This window comes from Nicotiana tabacum, chromosome 11 (genome assembly GCF_000715075.1).
Source record: "Nicotiana tabacum cultivar K326 chromosome 11, ASM71507v2, whole genome shotgun sequence".
In the NCBI taxonomy this organism is placed as follows: Eukaryota; Viridiplantae; Streptophyta; class Magnoliopsida; order Solanales; family Solanaceae; genus Nicotiana; species Nicotiana tabacum.
In genome coordinates this window covers 38621737-38645640 of record NC_134090.1, presented here as the reverse complement: position 1 = coordinate 38645640, position 23904 = coordinate 38621737, and the positions used below count along the sequence as shown (strand labels likewise).

General features: G+C 38.4%; 1 protein-coding gene across 6 annotated transcripts; it reads right to left on the bottom strand.

Moving 5' to 3' along the window:
- Positions 1-994: 994 nt before the first annotated feature.
- On the bottom strand, positions 995-7655 carry LOC107832619 (uncharacterized). 6 transcript variants are annotated; one of them, XM_075224988.1, is made up of 9 exons: positions 7549-7655; positions 6548-6673; positions 4638-4767; positions 4325-4542; positions 4003-4244; positions 3699-3924; positions 1737-2522; positions 1410-1532; positions 995-1307 (listed from the first exon to the last, which is right to left on the bottom strand). In XM_075224988.1, exons 3-9 carry the CDS (start codon positions 4741-4743, stop codon positions 1215-1217), a joined length of 1794 nt encoding a protein of 597 aa, XP_075081089.1. In that variant the 5' UTR covers positions 4744-4767; positions 6548-6673; positions 7549-7655; the 3' UTR covers positions 995-1214. The 6 variants fall into 6 exon arrangements, with proteins under 6 accessions (XP_075081089.1, XP_075081091.1, XP_075081090.1 ...); XM_075224990.1 differs by having other exon boundaries at positions 4638-4764; XM_075224989.1 differs by having other exon boundaries at positions 7493-7596.
- Between the last annotated feature and the right edge of the window lie 16249 nt (positions 7656-23904).

Here is a 23904-nt window from a genome sequence, read left to right as displayed (position 1 = left end):
TCGCAAGAAATATCATGTAACATTTAACCCTCGAATATGTTTGAAGATATCGAAATGATCTTCCATTTCGGAGGAAAATTTACAAAATTCCGTTTCCAACGAGAATTGAATTGACCTTTCCCTAAGTTCGATCGCATAATCTAACATATGAATATTCTTACTAAAAGAAGACATTTCATGCCATCAGAGAGTATTTGGTCCGGTCACTTAGATATTCTCTTTTTTTTCTTTGCTTGACCTAAAAAAGAATGGGAGCGAAGCAACTTTCCTGTTAATGCCCTTTGTGTCTGTATTAATTTATGATTAGTTTTACTTCAAGTATGAGTTTATTAAAATAAAAGCAGGTGAAAGAGTCTTTCATTTGTGAGAATTAACTTTGATTTGAATTTACAAGAAAAGAAAGACATTTGGACTATCAATGGTTTACTAAGTATATAGTCTTAGTTGTTTGCGAATATGTAGCCACAAGATAAATCTACTAAACATTTTTATCTGAGTTGAGATATTTATCTGATTACTAGTTAAGTTGGAGCGTCTAGCTAACAAATGTTAAGGGGTTATCTATGTATTTGGCCTTTCAATTTCCAAATATTTTCATACTTTAGATAATCAGTAAAATTAATTGACCAATAACTTAATTTCATTACGATAATAGTAAATTATCTGCTCAAAAGGTGATTTCTATATTTCAATTATAAAACTATGTTAGAGGACATTCCAATTGAATCAGATTAGACAATCTACATCAAACTAAAAAAGTGATTGACAACAAAAGAAGTACAATCCCTTCAACAAAGATTTCATAATACCAGATCGCAGCGACAGTAGTTTCTTCTTATTATGGCATTGCAAACTCGTAGATTAATGTCAAATGAAAATTAAGTTTTGTCTGTGTTATCCCTATCAATCCAAACACGGCCATGTTCAGCGACTGTTTTTTCTACACATTAACATATCTTAACTTCCATATGAAAGATACTACAAAGTCCTTGTCTTAGGTGTTGAAGTAAATGAAAAGCCCAACTTAAGGCTAATATTACATAAAAATACAACTGTCTTTGATAATCACAATATCGTTCTTTTAGCTATTTTTATGGACAATTCACAGCATCATTTTTACTTTTCAAGAGTTTCAACTGTTCAAGAATTTGATCCTCGAGCTGAGGAAAATTTTCCTAGTGTCTATGGTATCAGTTCAAGACTACATAAATATGTTATTTACTGAACTCGCTGAGGCTAACACTGTCTCCACTACTAACCGGTCGCAAGATAGGCATTCCAAGATCAAATGGTCCTATAGAGTCTTCCTGCAAACAAACATAGGAAAGGAAAATGTTAACTTCTCCTGTTCCTTGACAAGAAGAAAAATTTCAAATGGACACAAGATTAGTTAAAGAGCGGAAATGTACCCATTTGATGCCCTTTAGCCCAACGCTGTTGTCTTCATCAGAAATCCCCCTTGGACGGGAAATGAGGGGTGTCCTTGGTTGCTGAGATGGTTGATCTTGTGCAATCACACTTTGAGTTGTGCACTATAACAACACCAGAATTAAGAAATCGTCAATCCTTCCATAAGAACATCAAGAAGTTATGTAATAATGAAGGAAGCAAGATTAGGAAGCTCCACATTGAGAACTGATCACATGGAAGCAATATTATCAAAAGCCAAAAACTAATGATGGCTAAAATGAAGCTTTTTTAGTCTGGAAACCAGAAAAGATTATAAAGCAACAAACCTCAGGAGCACTGGAGGATGATGGAATTCTGAAAGATTTCGAACTTGTATACTCATGACAATTGCCAGGACCAGCTGTTCCACACGAAGTAGTTGCATTTTCGTTTCCTGATGAAATTTTACGCACTGGAAATGCATGGCATGTCTCTTCAGCATCCAAGATAGACGAGTGCAATTCATGAGATGATGACTTTGAAATTTCAGGGTGTGAATTTAGGCGGGCAGCTATAAAAGCATCGAGTGAATCAGGAAAAGATGACGTAGGTTGTGAGCTTGGTTTGCCCTCAGTTCCTTGGTCATGTTTTTTTACTTTTTCAAGCAGAGACACCTCAGATAGCAATCCTCCAATGCTCAAATTAGTGAGATTAAAATCCCATGAAAATTTTGACTCACTGTGCTGGCCATAATCTGACGTTTCCTTCAATCCAGATTTGCTTCCTTTTGAAGCTAAATTGCAATCACTAACCTTTCCTTGAGAAGATGCTTCAGAAAAGAAGCTTCCTGAGCTAATAAACGAAGCAAATGAAGATGGCTGCAATCCCACTCTGTTCTCTTGTTTCATTCCAGTAGACATCTTACCCTGCAAAGACACTTCAGACAGCAAGCCTCCAACACTAATATCAGAAACTAACTGGATTGGCTGCAAATCCATTTTAGTTTCCGAGTTGGTGATCTTTCCTTGCAAAGATGCCTCAGACAGCAATCCGCCAATGCTTAAGTTGGTGAAAATATCATCCCATGGACTTGCCATCTTTGCAGGGACATTTTGCTTTCTTGCTCCATCAACCTAGAAAGGAGTATCAAGGACCAAATTCAAGACATATATAGCCATTTCCGATAGTAAAAATCATCTAGTTAGACCGGTCCTAGAGGCTAGATTCTAGAACACGTGAGAATACAATCATAGAGGGTAGGGTAGTCGTTAACAATTGATCTTACACATGCAGTAAAGGACCTCCAATTTTTGTTGCAATTTCAACAATTAATTAATCTGTATTTTCATCCTATAAAAGAAAAACATGTCAATTTTGTTTAAGCACACATCTCGAGCATTGAGTCTTTCCCAATTATTGTGACAGTGGTTTGCTTGACCTAGCCACAGCCTACAGGTTACATAAACACGACATATCCTAGGTTGTTTCTGTTGTCAGTTTATGGTGCATGCGGGTTGTATACATCTTGCAGGACAAGCATACCAATTTCAGATTCAGAATATCCAAATCACCATAGAGTATTTTCGGAAACAAACTGTCCAATTGAGAGGGTTAGATATCCCAAGGAAACAGGTATCAGAATCCACTTTGATAAGCCTCCTTATAAAAATAAAAAATAAAAACCCACTTTGGAATGCCTGAATGCAGAGGTAGAGGAGCAAACGTACATCTTTATCGAGTTTGTCAAATGTTTTTAACATTGGATTTTAAATAGGAATTTGAGAAGTTTACCGGGCACCTGAGCCCGTACTTCCTTGAACTGCAGTAAAACTTGAAATAGACTTGACATCCCAAGCAAATGATGTGCCTAGCTACCAACCTATCAGCATTTAATAGGGTATGCCTACATATATTTATTCATACATTGACAGACAACATACTAAATCTGGACATTTTTTTACTTTCCTGCAAGTTCTTTCTCCCCAAGCCACTATACATCAGTTTTAATTAGCATAAAAAGAAATATCTGTAGTGAGGTATTTCTAATGCACTGGGATCTCATTTATGAATTACTTAAAGCTTTTGCAACTGGTAACTCTTAACAGTATCAGTAGTGCTGCCAGAGACCCCAGCAATCACAAGATATAAGGGGCAGCAGTATTTTGCTTTATGTTCAACTTTTTCAGCATAAGTTCCTAACTGAAGCAAACTAAAATCAGCAATATCGTAAATGGCATTAGATTGAATGACTGAGAAGATTTACAGAACAAGATATTAAACAAAAGAACCAGAATGACATAATTACTTACCATATTATCAATAGGTATGTTCAGAGGCATCTTCTGCTCATTCATGCAGATTGGTTTACTAAGTTCTTCATTTTTCAACTTAGCTCCTTCTATTTTGTCATTTCCAATGTCCATTGCAGCAGCAAAAATTCTCTTAATACCCCTTGATTGTGAATGAGTGCCAGAGGGAGGGGAGATATCAGGTACCTCAGAGGCCTTGAGCTTAACATCAGAAAACCAGCCATACCTAGAAAATTGGAAGCAAAATTAAAACCTTTCGATTGAAGAGCTATATGCAAAAAATGGAATCAGACCAGTCTAAAACCTTAAGCGGAAAATGGCAGGACTTTCTATTGCTGCATACACTTGTCCTGCAGAAACGTTGGTATCTTTTGAGCTCCATCGCTTCTCTGATGCCAAGTTTTCTGTATTAATATTATAGGGGAATAGAAAGAGCTCCGCCAACCCCACGCTCGAAGAATTCCACTTTGTATTAAGGTGCTTAATCACTGATGATATCTTCTTGTGAGTACTTAAAGTAAGTTCCTGGAATGGATTGCAGCCATCCTACCAGAAATACCAAAACTATCAAGATTCAATTGGTGCACGTTACGCATAGTTCTATTTATTTAATGCATGACTTATACCTTCTCCAATCTCTGTCGGGTACTTTTATTTATTGGAAAAAGCTGTAGCTTAATCTTCTTATGGGAATCAAGTTGTTGACTCCCAATCCCTGCTGCAGCATCTCCTTTTGTTACAGGGGAACAAGTCACCCTTCTGGGGAGTATTTGGCTGGATACTTTAGCAGCCTGTTCGGGCAAAATCCCATCATTTTCCCCAGCTGAAACATTTCTACATTCCCCTGGGAAGTACACGTCATATGCCCAGTTGAGAGATAAGCCAAACAAAATGGAACTCAATCAACAATTGTCTACAGATTCATGTCAGCTGCCTAACCTGCTGCATTCAGATGTTGCCGACCAATCCTACGTGTTGCTTTTTTTGATCCAACATTCTCCTTGTCACTGTAATTTTCATGAACCTCACTTTTCTTTCTCTTCATCAATCGGCTAGATTTCTTGCTCTGCTGCAAAAAGAAGTTTAAAAACTCAGTATTTCCATTTATTTTTACTTCAGAAATCACATGGCATTTATCAAATCTTTGACAACAGCAGACTTGAAAAATTCAGTCCCTATAGAAGCACCAAATGAATTAAATCAACATCTACTTCTTGTAATGTCAATCATTCAGGAAAAGCAAAGTCAACAATAAGCAGTGTGTTTTCAGTCAAGCAAGTTCCACCAGCAGCAAGTCTAGCGATGATTCCTCTCATCTGATTTTCAAAGACAAACAACCCAGTGAAAATCCCACAAGTGAGGTGGGGAGGGTAGGATGTACGCAGCCTTACCCCTACCCTGGGAGCAAAACGTAAACAACAATAAAAAAATAAGAACATATATAATGGATGGTAAATACTTCTTTATTGGCCTTGTGCCCCAAACCTGCAAATGAAGCATATAGTCCTACCATTATTTATCTCACCTTTCCAAGTTCTCATAATCCAATACTTTCTCCGCTAAAATGCTACTAGTCTAATATTAAACAATAAACTGTGGATCAATTTCGATACTCGTATCTAGAACACTTTCAAGACCCACGGTCTACTGACTAAAACTTTTCAATTTAGAAGATGAAACTAAAGCTTTAAATTGCAACAGAGAGAAATATGTAGTGAATATCATGCAAAGCCGACTTCCATGAACCTTGTTCAAGTAACTCTTCTTCTACTCAAGCCTAGGCGAAGCCGTTTTTATCTCATTTATATTCTAACTAATTATAAAATTCCCTTTCATATTACACCAAATAGCACACTTCTTCCCATTGAAATATCCCTTGATTTCAGTTTCCAAAATGATTCTCCCGTTTCATTTTTACAGCTATGGATCACAAACTGTTAAAAGATGTCCTTACAAATAGCTCCTTTCATAACTGCCTCAAAATTAACTAGGCTAAACTCGAAATGTTTAACCCCAATCAACTGATGTCTGGAATGCAATCACCATTACTATCTGAAACCTTGTAAAGTCAAGATGCAAAAGTTAACTCAGCTGTAAGATTCTCACATCGAATATATTACAAAGTCAAGGTTTGTAATTAGACTGAAGGTCAAGAAAGCGACTCACAGTCTCTATCAATTGTCAAAGGGGGAAGGAAAAGGGTTAAGTCAAAGCTTGGGTAGGTTCAAGTTAAAGTATTTCACAGACTCTTTCTCAAAAATCTAAATTCAAGATCAATCCTAAATCATTTCTGTCTTTGTTCCCAACTTTAGCATAGATTTCTGATTTTTAAAGTGCCAAATTCAGGGGGGGGGGGGGGGGGGGGAGGGTCGATTAACAACTACTCTCATCGTCCTAATTAATGTGATAGTCTTTCTATTTTAAAACGTCCTAAAATCTGACATTATTTTGCAGATAATTTTATTCTAAATCATTTTTACAACTTTCAAGAATTCAAAATTTTGAACTTTGAAGTGATGCTTTTCTCTATCAAACTAATTTCTCAACCACTGTAGCATTTAAAATCAGGGTCCAGTTAATCACCGTTAATTAGACGGCACAATTGAGTATTTATTCTCACTAGCAGACATCATTTTTCTTCTCCTCTGTCCTTATATTTAACATCCTCCGGCTGAAGGGCAAAAAAATTACCGAACCAGTGTTTTCTTTAAGAATCAAGGTATAACAAAACTGAATAACATCAATGGACTGAAACAAGAGAGATATTCTCATACCAAATTCCAACTGAAAATCTTTCAATTCTAAAGCAGCAAATATAGATTCAAAGAAAACGAAGAAGCACAACTTACTTTTTTTATTTTGACATGTATTTTCTCTATCGAACTAACTCCCACTGCAATTGATACACTCCCCCGCCGTCCAGTTTATTTGGAAATATCTCCGTTTTGGGCCGTCCCAGAAAGAATCGTAGCTTTCTAAATTTAAAAACAATTTAACTTAGACTTCCAATATTACCCTTAATGACATACAAAATGTTTATGACAAGTTTAAAACTACAAGTTTCAAAAGTTTTATGGTCACATAAATATTATGACGAGTTTCAAAAGTCTTCCCTCCTTTCTTAAAATTAGTATCCAGGCAAACTATGCCACATAAAGCAAAACAGGGGAGTAATACATCAGTCAAATTAACATATTAAAATTGACATCTAATCAAACAGCATCAAATAAAATGGGATGGAGAGAGAATTAACTCTGACCACAGGCATCAAGTTCCTTCTCTTTTCTCCTTAATTGATTTGTTGCACCTCTTCCACACACACAAAAAAAAAACAGAGCTAGAGTTTACAAACAAGGAATGGTCATGAGGTCTCAAGTTTAAATCCGGGTAATTTCTTCCTATATGTCTAAGCCTTGGCGAGCTCCGGTACCTGTGCTGGTAGAAGGTAGCAGAAAACTGTTGGAACAGTCAGGTGTGCGCAAGCTGGCCCGACACCACCAGTCATAAAAAAAAATACTACTGAACTAAATCTATGTGATTCTCATGTCGATTCCAATTGAAATTCTTCCAATTACGATCAAATTCGAATAAGAAACTAGGGTTTTTTGTTCTTCGATTAAGCATCAATAGACACAAACAAATCAACAACCCAGATATACACATAACAATTCCGATATAAAAAAAATTCAAATTCAGATCTTCGAATTACAATCCATTCAATAAATTCAAACTCTGAGCGGATTCAATTATAAAATTAAACTAAACAAAAGATAAAAGAGAAAATTCATGCTTGCCTGGCAATGAATAGTGGGCGGGAATGAGAGATTTTGAGAGATAAAAACAAACTCACCAGTCACCGCGCTGTGTTTTGGACTTTGAATCTGTTTTTCCTTTTACCGGTACACTTATTTGTATGTGCATTTTTATAAGGTTTTCTTTTTTTCCGGCGCTTTTCACTTATCCAGTTGCATAACTTATCCAATTGGGCCTCCTTTGTGCGTGGTAGTACAAAGCCCAGACCCTGTGACTAGGCCTTATAGTGGCCCAAAGGACTATTTACTATTGATTAGCCACATTCGGGAGTCTTTTTTCTTTCGAGAAAACTATCCAATTTGATCTTTCAAAGTAAAGATGATATCAATGTTAGTCAATTTATAAAATATTATCAATATAAATCAAATATTATCAATATCATCCATATTACCAAGTAAAGCTCTTCGGAGCTCCCAAGCTTATTCTAAATTCGATACACGTAACAAGCCTTCTGGATATATATATATATATATATATATATATATATATATATTCAGGTCTCAAATTGGATTCGAGAAGTTTGATCAGTGTAGTTGGAGCTCTGTGGAGGTTAAGTTGTGAAGAAGCTTATTGAGTTTAGCGAAATGGGGATGGGTATTGTTGCTTGTCCCTTCTTCGATTCCATTGTTCGTGCAATTCTATTATGAATGCGGCCCAAGATAACAAGGATGGTGAAAGTGGATCCATTAGAAAGAGAAGCAGGCCCAAATATCCGCCAAGAACCTGTCAAGTGACGTTGGGACCCTGACTAAGATAAGGCTATATGAAAATAAAGTGGGATAATTGCAGAGAAGATCCTGATGGAAATACAGAGTCTTTTCTTTAATTTGGTTTAGCTCTTGTTGGAGCACTCTGGAGCCTCCCTCTATTCTTTTTTTCCTTTTTTAGTTCCTTTTCTTTGTATTCGGTATTGTTCGTCGTTGGAATCAATAGAAAGTATCTCTATCTTCTTCAGTAAATATGGATCCATTACAAATTCAAACTTCAAAGATCAAGGCAAAAGCTCTCTATCAAATAGAGGAGATAAATTAAACTATCTCATTTAAAAGAAAACACCGAATGCGATGCGAGAGGAAAAAAATCTATAATATTGTTAATGAATTTTAATGCTAAACCAGTCCAAGTCACCTTCAATTTTTCTCAAATAATGTATATTGCATTATTCATATGTTTTCAATAAATTTCAATCATAACCATTGAAAAGAATTCTTTTTTGTCTAGGTTTTTTTGAATGTTAAATATTATTGGTAGCAGTTCTGACTTAATAGCTAATTGTTAGTAAGTAAGTATCTATTTTTGGCTTAACTCTATAGTTCTCAACAGAGAAGCGAACTACATCTAAATTGTCTCTCATGTGACCGTTTATCTTCACATATGTTTTGCACGGTTCAAGGAAATGATATTTGACCCTATATTATCATTACCAACTCCTTTGTATCTGTAGAATATAATAGATTTCCCTTCAACATTTACGAATAGCAATCTGCAAAATCTCTTTAACTATCAAGCTTCAACAAGGATTAGCTTTTCAACCGACTAGATTGGAGAGCCAAAGGCATGAAGCACTGTACCAAGAGCATCAATTGCTACCTGATATTCGGCATAAAGTATGCATATTTATATGCATAGCGCATCGCATTTTACTCATAGTGCGTGAGTTTTGTATGTGTAATGCCAAATTTTGTCCTAATTCGACTGGGACTTGGGGATTTCAACCCTACACGCCCCCAACATGTATAAAAGGGGCTCTAAACCTATTTTTGGGAGGGGGTGAGATATTTTTGGGAGGCGAGAACAAGACACGAAATACTCGGGAGCAAGAATTCTCAGTTTTTTCTTCATCTTTCTCAGTAGTTTCAATTATTCAACACTTGTGCATTGGATTTGATATTATCATGAATGGCTAAAACCCATAGTTCTGGGGTTGTGATTTAGCCATGAATATTGTTGTTTAATGTTGACTTAACCTTAAGTATAATTCACCAATACATGGTTATTTCTTCAATTCTGTAATTAACTACTTAATTGTCTGGCCAACAGTTAGGTTCTATTTATTATCTATACTATGCGTGGGAAAGCCACGTTTATATTAGAGAAGAATTGAAGAGAGCATGATCTTAACTTGGGGGGAGGGGGTGTAACGACCCGGCCGGTCGTTTCATGAGTTACCGTTCCGTTTTCCCCATTTCTGCTTCTTATTATCTTGTTCAGTTATATTATGTGATATCGGATTGGTTGGTTCGAGTTCGGAGAGATTTTGGAAAGGAATTAGACACTTAGTTTCTTTTGAGTAAGTTTAGGTTGGAAAAGTCAACCGAATGTTGACTTATGTAAAAAGGTCTCGGATGTGAATTTCGATGGTTCGGATAGCTCAGGAGGTGATTTGGGACTTAGGAGCGTGATCGACATGTGTTTTGGAGGTCCGGAATAGATTTAGACTTGAATTGGCGAAATTGGAATTTTGGCGTTTCCGATTGATAGGTGAGATTTTGATATAGGGGTCGGAATGGAATTCGGGAAGTGGGAGTAGGTCCGCTGAGTCATTTGTGATGTGTGTGCAAAATTTCAGGTCATTTGGACGATGTTTGATAGACTTTTTGATCGAAAGCGGAAGTTGAAAGTTTTTAGAGTTCTTAGGCTTGAATCTGTGGTTAGATTGATGTTTCGATGTTGTCTTAGGTGTTTTGAAAATTGGTATAAGTTTGGAAGGTGGTATATGACTTGTTCGTACTTTTGGTTGAGGTCTCGGAGGCCTCGGGATGATTTCGGATGGTTGACGGGAGGTTTTGAGTTGGAATTGGCAACTGAAATGCTAAGTTCCTGTCATAACTGCACCTGCGGCTCGGGGACCGCAGGTGCGAGCCCGCAGAAGCGGAAGTGAAGTCGCAGATGCGGCCAAGAGAAGGAAGGTCTGGAGCCGCAGAAGCGGAACTTTGGACGCACCTGCGATGGCGCAGGTGCGAGGATTTGATCGCAGGTGCGGTGGCTGGGCGGATAAGTGAAATCTGTAGATGGGCACCTGGGACCGCAGGTGCGATAATTGGACCGTAAATGCAATTTTGCTGGGTTAGAACATATATATTTCACCCTTCGCGAATTTGGGTTATTTTTCATAACATTTCAAACGGGAAGAAGCTTTGGGGAGCAAATTCAAGGGAGGATTCAAGAGGGTTTCTTAGAGGTAAGGTCCTTGGCCCCTAAACTCATTTTTATGATGATTTTTAAGGTTGTAAGCTTGAAATCTATGGAAAAATCAGTAGCAAATTGGGGATTAGGGCTTGGAAAATTGGAGACCTAAAATTAGGGATTTGAGGGGTCATTTGTGGTCGAATTTGGTACTTTTAGTATGAATAAACTCGTGGGGGGATAAGGATTCCGTTGATATAAATTTTTGTCGGATTTCGAGACGTATGCCCGGGGGTCGAGTTTTGATCAATTTCGGGATTTTGATGTAATTTGATTATTTTCGAGTGAGCTTTGTTCCCTTAGCATATTTTGATGGTTATATACTACTTTTGGTTAGATTCGGGGCATTTAAAGGCCGAATCAAGAGGAAAAGACGTCGCAGGCTAGAGTTTGGTTTGGCTTAAGGTAAGTAACGCTTCCAAACTTGGTTCTGAGGGTTCGAAACCCCGAACTGTGTGTTCTATGATTACTATTGAGGTGACGCAAATGCCAAGTGACGGGCGTGTGGGCGTGCATCGTGAGAAAGGCGGCCTGGATCATTCCATGGCACCGCCTAGTGACTCTTTTATGTTGATATCTATGTTGCAATTATGTGATTAAGTTAATAAGCTGCAAATCATGCTAATTATCATGTTAAGGCTTCACGCCAACATTGTTGAGACCCGAGAGGTCATTTCTTGCTATCATGTCATTAGCTTCATTTATAATCTATACTCAGTCCTGTTCATGCATATTATATCATGCCTCAGTCTTGATTATTGCTATTTGCCACATTTTGTTGTTGACCGGGCTAGTATCATGACATTTGGACCCGTGTGTGAGACTGGTGAATTATGACTGCGTGAGGCCGAGAGCCTGATATTGAGTGACAATATGAGTTTGGGCTGCACACCGCAGCGAGATATTGAACAAGCCTTCGTTGGCTTTGTTATAGCGCTTGGGCTAATGAGAGAAGCCCCTCTGGAGTCTTTACCCCCCCAGTGACAGCAAATGATAACATTTAGGGATGGATCTTCCCTGGATATGGATCTTGTCCGAAGTATTATACCGGGAGATGGATCTTCTCCGTGAGGCTGGACTGGCCTATGTCCTTGGTACTGGATGACTGCGGTAAGTGATGTATATTCCGGGATGGATCTTCCCTGGGCCGAATGGCCATATACAGTACCGAGGGGTTGAGTATTTTGAGTGGAGGTTCATGGAACATTGATCATGCTAGTTGTGCATTTATATATGTGAAATCTCTGAGTTTTGAACTTCGTACTGTCATTTGCATTTAAATACTGTTGAACTTTACTTGAACTGTAAGCATGTCTACTTTTCATGTTCAGATATATGTTATTACTTGTTGAGGTTTGGTCCGTCACTACCCATCAGTCCATAGTTTGGACTTGTTACTTACTGAGTTGGTGTACTCACGTGATAGCATCAAGAACAAGGATATAGTTAAGGACAATGATAGAGATGATAGAGTTTTGGAAGCTCCAAGGCCATTTACAAGATCTCAAGCTAAAGAGTTGCAAGCTAAGGTAGCTAAACTTCAATGGCAAATAAAGAAGCTTTTAATTGTAGAGGAAGAGCTCAAGCCCAAAGGAGATGAATTGTCCAAGTTTTACAATTATTTGGTAGTCCAAATTGAAGTCTAAGAGGAGGAAGATTGGGTTACCAAATCAGCCCTTGAAGTCCACCAATAAGGCTCAAAATGACCTTAAAAGAGGTCCAAAAGGGGGTGTTTCAAAAGGAGCCCAATTGGAGTCCAAACCAATGGCCCAAACTAATAGTTTTAAGGCCCAAATCTGCCCCAAAAGGATTTGGCCGCCCCCCACTTAATTTTGATGGCTTTTGTTACCCCTAGCAGCCCCCTACCTAATTTAGATGACTTTTTAACAATCCCCTACATTATTTTAAGTGCTTTTAACTCCTATAAATAAGGAGTTCTTCTCATTCATAAGAGACAACATTTATTGATTAAGTATATCATACTTTGAGAGTTCTTTTGAACCTTTGTTACTTGTGCTTTGAGATTTATCTTTCAACCTTTACTAGTTCTTAGTTCAAGGTAGTAAGATTACTTCTCTTTTATGATATCTTTGATTCCTTTGTGGTATTCTTAGAAGGCGATTAATACTAGTTATTAATTATTGTCTCAAGTTACTCGTAAAGTGGTCAAGATCTGAATCTATTGTTTTGATTTGCTTTTTAAGTAAAGGCGTTTGATTTCTTCCATAAATCAAGACGTTGTTACTTTGATCTTGTCAAGGCTATAGAACTTACGTTCTTGGAAGTTCTTGGAATTCTTTCCTTGAATTCGTCCCATATCCTTTATTTTCGTCTCTTTAATTCTAGTTGTTCAATTCCTTGTTGTTATTGCTTCCGCATTTACTTCTCAAATTCTTACTCTAATTTGGATTCCCGACCTAGTTGTTATCAAGTGGTATCAGAGCGGTTTTTATCAAGATTTCGTTCTTGGTAAGTCTTGGAATTTCTTGAATACAAAGAGCAAAGAAAAGAAAAGAAAAAAAATTAAAAAAAACGAAAATCAGTTTTTAGAACAAAAAATAGAATTGCGTGCTCTCCGGGATATTTCTTTTTTATCTAATTTGTTACCAAAAATTAACAAAGGAAACAAGAAGAGGGGATCCTAGATTTTCTTACTCTTTCTAATCTAAACATATAATCCTTTCCTTTTTGTTCGCGTCATGTTTCAACCGAGCCTAATAGTTCTAGGATTCAGTTTTTCTTTCATTAGTTCCCCAAAAATCTGAATTTTACTACTAAGAATTTCATACGAGTTGGGTTTAATTATAAATCTACAAAGTATTTTGTTCAAGGGTTATTCCGAGAAAAAAAAAAGAGAGCTAAGTTTTGTGATACAGTTTACACTTTTTTTTTAAGATGTCGCGTACAGGTAGTGATGATGAACGAAGGGTTCTCCAAGAAGCTGAAATCAAAGCAAGAAATGATTTTACCTTGCAAGCTATGCATCAACAATTTGAAAGGTTGAATTTGCAACTCCAAGAGATGAGGGATACCATTGCTGATCAAAATGATACAATAGCTGAGCTTAGGAGGGAAAATAATGTTAGACCCCAAGCTAGGAGAAATGTACCCCATGCTCCCATTGTAAATCAAGAAAACCCTATAGATGATTTTAATGATATTGATTTTGATAGGGTGGGAAGAGATAGGAGGGGACAAAGAGGTAGAGTAGAAGATGATAATATAAATAGTATAAAGATGAAGATGCCATCATTCAAGGGAGCAAGGGACCCAGATTTGTACCTTGATTGGGAGAGAAAGGTTGAAGCCATCTTTGATTGTCATAACTACTCTGAGGGTAAGAAAGTTAAACTTGCTGTTGTTGAGTTTTCTGACTATGCTGCAATTTGGTGGAAAAAGCTTGCTAGGGACAGATTGCAAGAAGGACAAGCACCAGTTGCTACTTGGGCTGAGATGAAGAGGGTGATGAGGAAGAGATTCGTGCCATCACACTTTCAAAGAGAGCTACAACAACGTCTTCAAACATTGAAGCAAGGGTCCATGTTTGTGGATGAGTACTTTAAGGCTATGGATATGGCTATGATCCAAGCTAATTGTACAGAGGAAGAAGAGGCTACAATGGCTAGGTTTTTAAATGGTTTAAATAAGGAAATAGCTGATGTAGTAGAATTACAGCAATATGTAACAATAGATGAGTTAGTTGATTTGTCTGTAAAGATAGAAAATCAAAATAAAAGAAAGTAGACTAGCTCGTGGAAAGGTCGGACAAGCACCATCTCCAAGAAGCCATGGCCATATAATGAAATGAAGAGTTCTTCTAGACCTCAAGAAGACAAGGGTAAAGGTAAATTTGAGAACAAAGAGGGAGGTAAAACCTTTAACCCTAAACCTTTTACACCTTCTAGTTCTATTCAATGTCATAAATGTAAAGGAAGGGGACATATGATGCATGAATGTCCAAGTAGAAGAAACATCATTCTTAGAGAAGATGGAGGATATGAGAGTGAAAAAGGTGAGGGAGAAGAAGAGGGAGATGTGAGTGATGAAGATGATGTAGAACTACCTAATGAGGGCATGATTGGGGTAGTTAGAAGGATTATGACTATCAATTTGGCAAGCAATAGTGAAGAACAAAGGGAGAATATATTCCATATTAGGTGTGGGATAAAGGGAAAAACTTGCTCTATGATCATTGATAGTGGTAGTTGTGCTAATGTGGTGAGTTCATACTTTGTGGAAAAATTGGGACTTGCATGCATGAAACACCCTACTCCATATAGACTCCAATGGTTAAATGATAGTGGTGAACTAAAGGTAAACAAACAGTGCATGATTTCATTTAATGTTGGTAGATATAAGGATGATATTCTTTGTGACATAATACCTATGCAAGCTTGCCATATCTTACTGGGTCGTCCTTGGCAGTATGACAGGAATGTTTTTCATGATGGAAGAAAGAATAGATATTCTCTTGAACTAAATGGCAGGAAATTTACTCTTGCACCTTTATCTCCTACTCAAGTGTTTGAAGATCAAAAGAGATTAAGAGAAACAATGGAAAAACCAAGGGGAGAGATAAAAAGTGAGCTTGAGGAAAAAGAAAAGAAAGAAGGCCAAGAATTAGAAAAAAGAGAGATGGCCGAGAGAAAGAGAGAGAGGGCAGCAATTTGAGAGAAGAGATAAAAAAGGGTTTGAATGAAAAAATAGACAGTCTTGGTGAGAGGAAAGAGGTTAAGGAAAGAAAAAAGAGAGTTTTTATATAAAAACCAAAGAGTGTTTAAATGCAAGAAAAGAGGGGCTGCCCATAATACTACTTACTTACAAAGAGACTTTGATTAATTCTGAGTTGCTAACTTCTTCTTTGCCAAGTAGTATTTCTTCTCTTTTGCAGGATTTTGAAGATGTCTTTCCAGAAGATATTCCTAATGGATTGCCACCTTTACGTGGCATTGAGCATTAAATTGATTTTGTACCTGGATCACAAATCCCAAATAGGCCAGCCTATAGGAGTAATCCAGAAGAGACAAAAGAACTTCAAAGGCAAGTTGAGGAGTTGCTTGAGAAAGGTTTTGTGAGAGAGAGCATGAGCCCTTGCTCGGTTCCTGTCCTATTGGTACCAAAAAAGGATGGAACTTGGAGGATGTGCGTGGATTGTAGAGCAATCAACAAGATTACGGTAAAGTATCGCCACCCTATTCCTCGTCTTGATGACATGTTGGATCAATTACATGGATCCAAAATCTTTTCTAAAATTGATCTAAAAAGTGGTTACCATCAGATTCGAATGAATCCTGGAGATGAATGGAAAACTGCTTTTAAGACCAAATATGGGCTTTATGAGTGGTTAGTTATGCCTTTCGGCTTGACTAATGCACCTAGTACTTTCATGAGATTAATGAATCATGTTTTTAAGGATTTTCATGGAAAATTTGTTGTGGTGTACTTCGATAATATCTTGGTCTTTTCTAACACTTTAGAAGAGCATGTAGAACACCTAAAACAAGTTTTTGAAGTTCTTAGAAAGCAATTTTTATTTGCTAATCTTAAAAAGTGTACTTTTTATGTGGATCGTGTGATTTTCTTGGGTTTTGTAGTTAGTTCTAAAGGAGTTGAGGTTGATGAAGAGAAAATCAAAGCAATAAAAGAATGGCCTAAACCTAAGAGTGTAACTGAAGTTAGGAGTTTTCATGGACTTGCTAGTTTTTATAGGAGGTTTGTGAGAGACTTTAGTACCATTGCTTCTCCTTTAACTGAAGTTATTAAAAAAGATAAGATTTTTAAATGGGTAAAAGAACAAGATGATGCTTTTAACTTGTTGAAAGAAAAGTTATGTTCTGCTCCATTGTTACAATTGCCTGATTTTTCTAAATCTTTTGAAATTGAATGTGATGCTTCGGGCAAAGGAATAGGTGTTGTTTTGATGCAAGATTCTAAACCTATTGCCTACTTTAGTGAAAAGTTAAGTGGAGCCACATTGAACTATTCCACTTATGACAAAGAGCTATATGCTTTGGTAAGGGCTTTAGCCACATGGCAACATTACTTGTAGCCAAGAGAGTTTGTCATTAAAACTGATCATAAATCCTAGAAATACTTGAAAAGTCAAGGTAAGCTTAGTAGAAGGCATGCTAAGTGGGTTGAATTCATTGAAACGTTTCCTTATGTAATTTCTTACAAACAAGGGAAAGAAAATGTTGTTGCTGATGCACTTTCAAGGAGGTATGTCTTAGTTTCTACCCTGACTTCTAAATTAATGGGTTTTGATCAAATCAAGGGACTTTATGCTAATGATGTTGATTTTGGCAAAATTTTTGCAGATTGTAAGTTGAGTCCTTTTGAGAGGTTTAACCTCCAAGATGGCTTTCTCTTTAAGGAAAATAAGTTGTGTATTCCTAATTGCTCTTTACGTGAAGTATTTGTAAGGGAAGCACATTGTGGAGGGCTTATGGGACACTTTGGAGTCCCAAAGACACTAGACATACTGGCCGAAAATTTCTTTTGGCCTGGAATGAGAAAAGATGTTGAAAGAATGTGCGCACAGTGTTTGGAATGTAAACAAGCTAAATCTAAAGTGTTACCACATGGTCTTTACACGCCATTACATGTTCCTACTTCGCCTTGGATTGATATTTCCATGGATTTTGTGTTAGGTTTGCCTAGAACAAGATATGGTAAGGATAGTATATTTGTTGTGGTAGATAGGTTCTCCAAAATGGCTCATTTTATTCCTTGTTTAAAGACTAATGATGCCTCACATGTTGCTGATCTTTTTGTAAAAGAGGTTGTCAAATTTCATGGTATACCTAGAACTATTGTTAGTGATAGGGATGCTAAGTTTTTGAGCCACTTTTGGCGTGTGTTTTGGGGGAAGTTAGGTACTAAATTGTTATTTTCTACTTCTTGTCACCCACAAACTGATGGACAAACTGAAGTAGTTAATAGAACCTTAGGAAACATGTTGAGAGCTGTTTTGAAAGGTAAATTAACTTCATGGGAAGATCACTTACCTATGATTGAATTTGCTTACAATAGAACAATTCATTCTTCTACAGGTATGTCTCCTTTTGAGGTTGTTTATGGTTTTAATCCCTTCACTCCCCTTGATTTATTACCATTACAAACTAATGATATTGCTAATCTTGATGGTAGGACAAAGGCTGAGATGATGAAAAAAATTCATGAACAAACAAGGCTTGCAATTGAGAAGAAAAATGAGCAAACTGCCTTGAGAAAGAATAAGGGACGAAAACAAGTTATTTTTAAACCTGGAGATTTAGTTTGGGTTCACTTTAGAAAGGAGAGATTTCCTTCCAAAAGGAAGTCAAAGTTGCATCCTAGAGGAGATGGCCCATTTCAAGTCCTTGAAAGGATTGGAGACAATGCTTACAAGTTGGACCTTCCTGGTGAGTTCCAAGTAAGTGCCACATTTAATGTTGCTGACTTATCTTTGTTTGATGTAGGATCGAATTCGAGGACGAATTCTTTTCAAGAAGGGGGAATGATAGCATCAAGAACAAGGATATAGTTAAGGACAATGATAGAGATGATAGAGTTTTGGAAGCTCCAAGGCCATTTACAAGATCTCAAGCTAAAGAGTTGCAAGCTAAGGTTGCTAGACTTCAATGGCAAATAAAGAAGCTTTTAATTGTAGAGGAAGAGCTCAAGCCCAAAGGAGATGAATTGTCCAAGTTTTACAATTATTTGGTAGTCCAAATTGAAGTCTAAGAGGAGGAAGATTGGGTTACCAAATCAGCCCTTGAAGTCCACCAATAAGGCTCAAAATGACCTTAAAAGAGGTCCAAAAGGGGGTGTTTCAAAAGGAGCCCAATTGGAGTCCAAACCAATGGCCCAAACTAATAGTTTTAAGGCCCAAATCTGCCCCAAAAGGATTTGGCCGCCCCCCACTTAAGTTTGATGGCTATTGTGACCCCTAGCAGCCCCCTACCTAATTTAGATGACTTTTTAGCAACCCCCTACATTATTTTAAGTGCTTTTAACTCCTATAAATAAGGAGTTCTTCTCATTCATAAGAGACAACATTTATTGATTAAGTATATCATACTTTGAGAGTTCTTTTGAACCTTTGTTACTTGTGCTTTGAGATTTATCTTTCAACCTTTACTAGTTCTTAGTTTAAGGTAGTAAGATTACTTCTCTTTTATGATATCTTTGATTCCTTTGTGGTATTCTTAGAAGGCGATTAATACTAGTTATTAATTATTGTCTCAAGTTACTCGTAAAGTGGTCAAGATCCGAGTCTATTGTTTTGATTTGCTTTTTAAGTAAAGGCGTTTGATTTCTTCCATAAATCAAGACGTTGTTACTTTGATCTTGTCAAGGCTATAGAACTTACGTTCTTGGAAGTTCTTGGAATTCTTTCCTTGAATTCGTCCCATATCCTTTATTTTCGTCTCTTTAATTCTAGTTATTCAATTCCTTGTTGTTATTGCTTCCACATTTACTTCTCAAATTCTTACTCTAATTTGGATTCCCGACCTAGTTGTTATCATCACGTTACCCCCTACACAGGGTGTGCAAATCCAGGTATCTCGGGGCACGGTATCGGCTGCTGATCTTGCCATTTGGAGACTTTCTGTGGAGATTGTGAGGTAGTTGCTTGGCTACCGCAGTTCTGCATTCTCCTTTCCTTATCTTCCTTTAGTTATTTGTTTTGGATATTCTCAGACCGTGTTGGTCATGTTATTTCGAACAGTTGTAGTAGTTTTTGGCTCATAACTTAGTGACACCCGAGGTCGGGATTGCGTTTCTTTCCGCTGGATTTTGACTTCTATTTTTATATTATTGGATTTCTGTTAAAACTATGGTTTTTCTTAAGTTTTATTTGAAAAAGGAGTTTTTGGAAATAAGTGGCTGGCCTAGTATCACGATAGACGCCATCACAACATGGTTAGATTTTTGGGTTGTGATATGTTGGTATCAGATCCTAGGTTACATAGGTCTCACGAGTCATGAGCAGGTTTAGTAGAGTCTCGTGGATCGGTACGGAGACGTCTGTATTTATCCTCGGGAGGCTGCAGAACCTTTAGGAAAACTTCATATTCTTGAATTCTTGTCGTGCGAATCTGTTGATCCGAGTACTAAACTTCTGTTATTCTATTCTCTCACATATGGTGAGGACACGTGCTACCGGTCAGGATGGACGACCACCAGTACCACCAGTTGGGGCCACTAGAGGCCGAGGACGCGGTCGAGGCCGTGGTAGGGGTAGGGGTGTGGCCTGTACAACAGCTAGGGCAGCACGTGTTAAAACTATGGTTTTTCTTAAGTTTTATTTGAAAAAGGAGTTTTTGGAAATAAGTGGCTGGCCTAGTATCACGATAGACACCATCACGACATGGTTAGATTTTTGGGTCGTGATATGTTGGTATCAGATCCTAGGTTACATAGGTCTCACGAGTCATGAGCAGGTTTAGTAGAGTCTCGCGGATCGGTACAGAGACGTTTGTATTTATCCTCGGGAGGCTGCAGAACCTTTAGGAAAACTTCATATTCTTGAATTCTTGTCGTGCGAATCTGTTGATCCGAGTACTAAACTTCTGTTATTCTATTCTTTCACAGATGGTGAGGACACGTGCTACCGGTCAGGATGGACGACCACCAGTACCACCAGTTGGGGCCACTAGAGGCCGAGGACGCGGTCGAGGCCGTGGTAGGGGTAAGGGTAGGGGTGTGGCCTGTACAACAGCTAGGGCAGCACCTGCAGATCCACCCGCCGCCCCAGTTCATGATCAGGCTCCAGCGAGGGATGCTCCAGCAGTACCAGCTCAGGCACCGACCGTGCCTATTGTTATTCCGGGTCTCCAGGAGACTTTGGCTCAGATTCTGACTATGTGCACCAGTCTTGCTCATGCAGTCGCAGTTTCTACCACATCAGCTACTTCTCAGGCCGGGACAGGCACTCAGACTCCTGCCGCACGTACACTCGAGCAGGTTGTTCAGGGACTCCAGACTATGGAGGCACCACCAGCCCAGCCGGTTACACCTGCTCAGGATTTTGTGGTTCCATTTATGCCTGACGATGAGCAGCGTCGATTGGAGAGGTTTGGTAGACTTCAGCCTTCAACTTTCATTGGTGCAAAGGGCGAGGATGCCCAGAGTTTCTTGGATAAGTGTTAGAGGATGTTGCATACATCGGGTATTCTGGAGACTAGTGGAGTCTCATTTACTACTTTTCAATTTTCTGGAGCTGCCTTCACTTGGTGGGAGGCTTATGAGAGGCATAGGCTTGTTGGTGCATCGCCCCTTACTTGGCATCAGTTCTCCATTCTCTTCCTAGAGAAGTATGTATCGCATTACCGCAGAGAGGAGCTACACAAGCAATTCAAGCAACTGCGTTAGGGGGATATGACCGTGACGTAGTATGAGATGAGATTTTTCGAGTTGGCCCGTCATGCTATCTGGCTAGTTCCCACGGATAGGGAGAGGATCAGGAGGTTTGTTGATGGTCTCAACTACCAGCTACGAATTTTTCTGACCAGAGAGAGAGTATCTAGCGCTTCTTATGAGGAGGTGGTTGACATTGCTAGAGAGATTGAGTCAGTTCATCACTAAGAGCGAGAGGAGAGGGAGGCCAAGAGGCCTCGAGATCTGGTAGTTTTGGGGGTTCTTCTTGTCACGACCCCGGTTCGCCCTTCGTGAACCATCGTAACGGCACCTAGTCTCTACGATTAGGTAAGCCTAAAATGCGGAAGATAAACCAAATTTGCGGAAGAAAACAATTTAAAATAGAAATAGGGAAATAAAACAACGTTTAAAAGTGCCGCTCGACATACACAATATTAACTCTTAAAACCAATACATTTTCCCAAAACCCGAAAAACCCATGAATCACAAGCTAAGAGATACATAAGAAGCTCTAACTCTAGAAATGTCTAACCAAAAGGGGAATACTAAAGGGCTATACTATTATAGAAAGATAGAAAGGGACTCCTCGGTCTGCGAACACGACAGATATACCTCGAAGTCTCTACAGAAGTGCCTCGCCTCAAGGATGATAAGACAGAGTGAACGTACCTGGATCTGCACATGAAAAACATGCGTAGAAGGGGCATGAGTACACCACAACGGTACTCAGTAAGTGCCAAGCCTAACCTCGGTTGGGTAGTGACGAGAAAGGTCAGGGCTCTACTGAGATAAAATAAAGAATATAAGGCATGACAGTATAAGATAAGCAGTACAGTTGAAAACTAACGATAAGAATTTAATACAGGAAAACAAGGAATTCAATAACTGAAACAGAGGCAAAACAATCACAAGGAAATAATCGGGGATCTCTCAGTATCCCGAGGATCTCTTAGTACCCTCAATATATGCTAGGGATCTCTTGGTATCCCAAGGATCTCTCGGTATCCTCAATATATGCTAGGGATCTCTTGGTATCCCGAGGATCTCTCGGTATCTGATGTTTTAAGCGTCAATGGTATCCCGAGGATCTCTCGGTATCCTCAATATATGCTAGGGATCTCTTGGTATCCCGAGGATCTCTTGATATCCTCAATGTATGATAGAGATCTCTTGGTATCCCGAGGATTTCTTGGTATCCTCAATGTATGATAGGGATCTCTTGGTATCCCGAGGATCTCTTGGTATCCTCAATGTACGTGCTGGGGATCTCTCGGTATCCCGCACTTCAGCTCAAATCGTAAATGCGTACAGGGGATCTCCCAGGAGACGTCTCGTAGTCCCAAAGTAAAACACACAACAATGGTACAAGGAATACTCAAATAAACTCAACTTCATAACAAGGTAACACAGACAATTCTAACCTAGCATGCTTCATGTAGTACAAATAAGGTAGTTAAAGCAAATAAAGCAATTAAGTCAATTAGACATGTTTCTCTAACTAACAACAGGTTTAATAGTGCAAGTAGAATAAATAGAAAGGGAAAACACAATTAAAGTTACTTAATGAAAACCAGATTTTCAACAATTAGCACAAGTACGCACTTGTCACCTCACGTACAAGGCATTTCAATTATCATAATACCAATCCTAAGGGGAAAGTCCCTCACACAAGGTTAGACAAGCCACTTACTTCGAACCAGCTCAAATCAATCCGAAACCACGCTCTTGCCATGAGTACTCGACTCCAAATGGCCCAAATCTATTCAATTCAATTTCATAATGTAAATATCACTTCAAGTAATTGATTCTACAATTAAATTCTAAGATAATACGCGAAATTAGGTAAAATGATCAAAACGCCCCTCGGACCCACGTCTCGGAATCGGGAAAAAATTATATTTCCAGAAATCTCGCACTCTCACGAGTTCAGTCATATCAAAAGTACCAAAATCGGACCTCAATTTGTCCCTCAAATCATCACTCAAAGGTCTCCAATTATAGAAGCCCTAATCCCACAATTACCACTGATTTTCCTTAATTTTTCATGCTTAAATTGATAAAAATCATTCCAATAACGAGTTTAGGGACCAAAGACCTTACCCCAATGAACTCCTCTAAAAATCTCTCTTGAAAAGTGCTCCCCAAGCTTCTTCCTGTTTTGAAAAAGATGAAAAATGGCTAAATTTCGTGAAGGCAAGAATTTATATGTTCTGCCCAGCGATTTCTGCATTTGCGGCCCTGGGAACGCATCTGCGGAGCCTAGGTCGCATCTGCGACTTTCACTTAAAGGGTCGTTTTCTGCATCTGCGGTTACCTTCCCGCAGGTGCGGTACCGCTTCTGCGGTGAACTACCCGCATCTGCGGTTCCATTCCGATTCTGCGGCACTGCACCTGTGGAACCCAAACCACAGGTGCGATAATGACAGAACCAGTAGGTGAAGCTGCAACTTTAATTCTAAAATCTTTCCGTCAACCATCTGAAATCATCCCGAGGCCTCCGGGACCTCAACCAAAGGCACCAACAAGTCATAAACCACTATCCAAACTTATACCAATCCTTAAAACACCTAAAACAACATCGAAACCTTAAATTAACCATGGATTTAAGCCTAAGAACTCCAAAATTCTCAAAATATGCTTTCGATCAAAAAGTCTATCAAACCTCGTCCGAATGACCTGAAATTTTGCACACACGTCACATTCAACACTACGGAGCTACTCCAACTTCCGAAATTCCATTACGACCCTCGGATCAAAATCTCCCTATCGGACCGGAAACTTCAAAAATTCAACTTTCGACATTTCAAGCCTAAATTAGCTACGGACCTCCGAAACACAATCC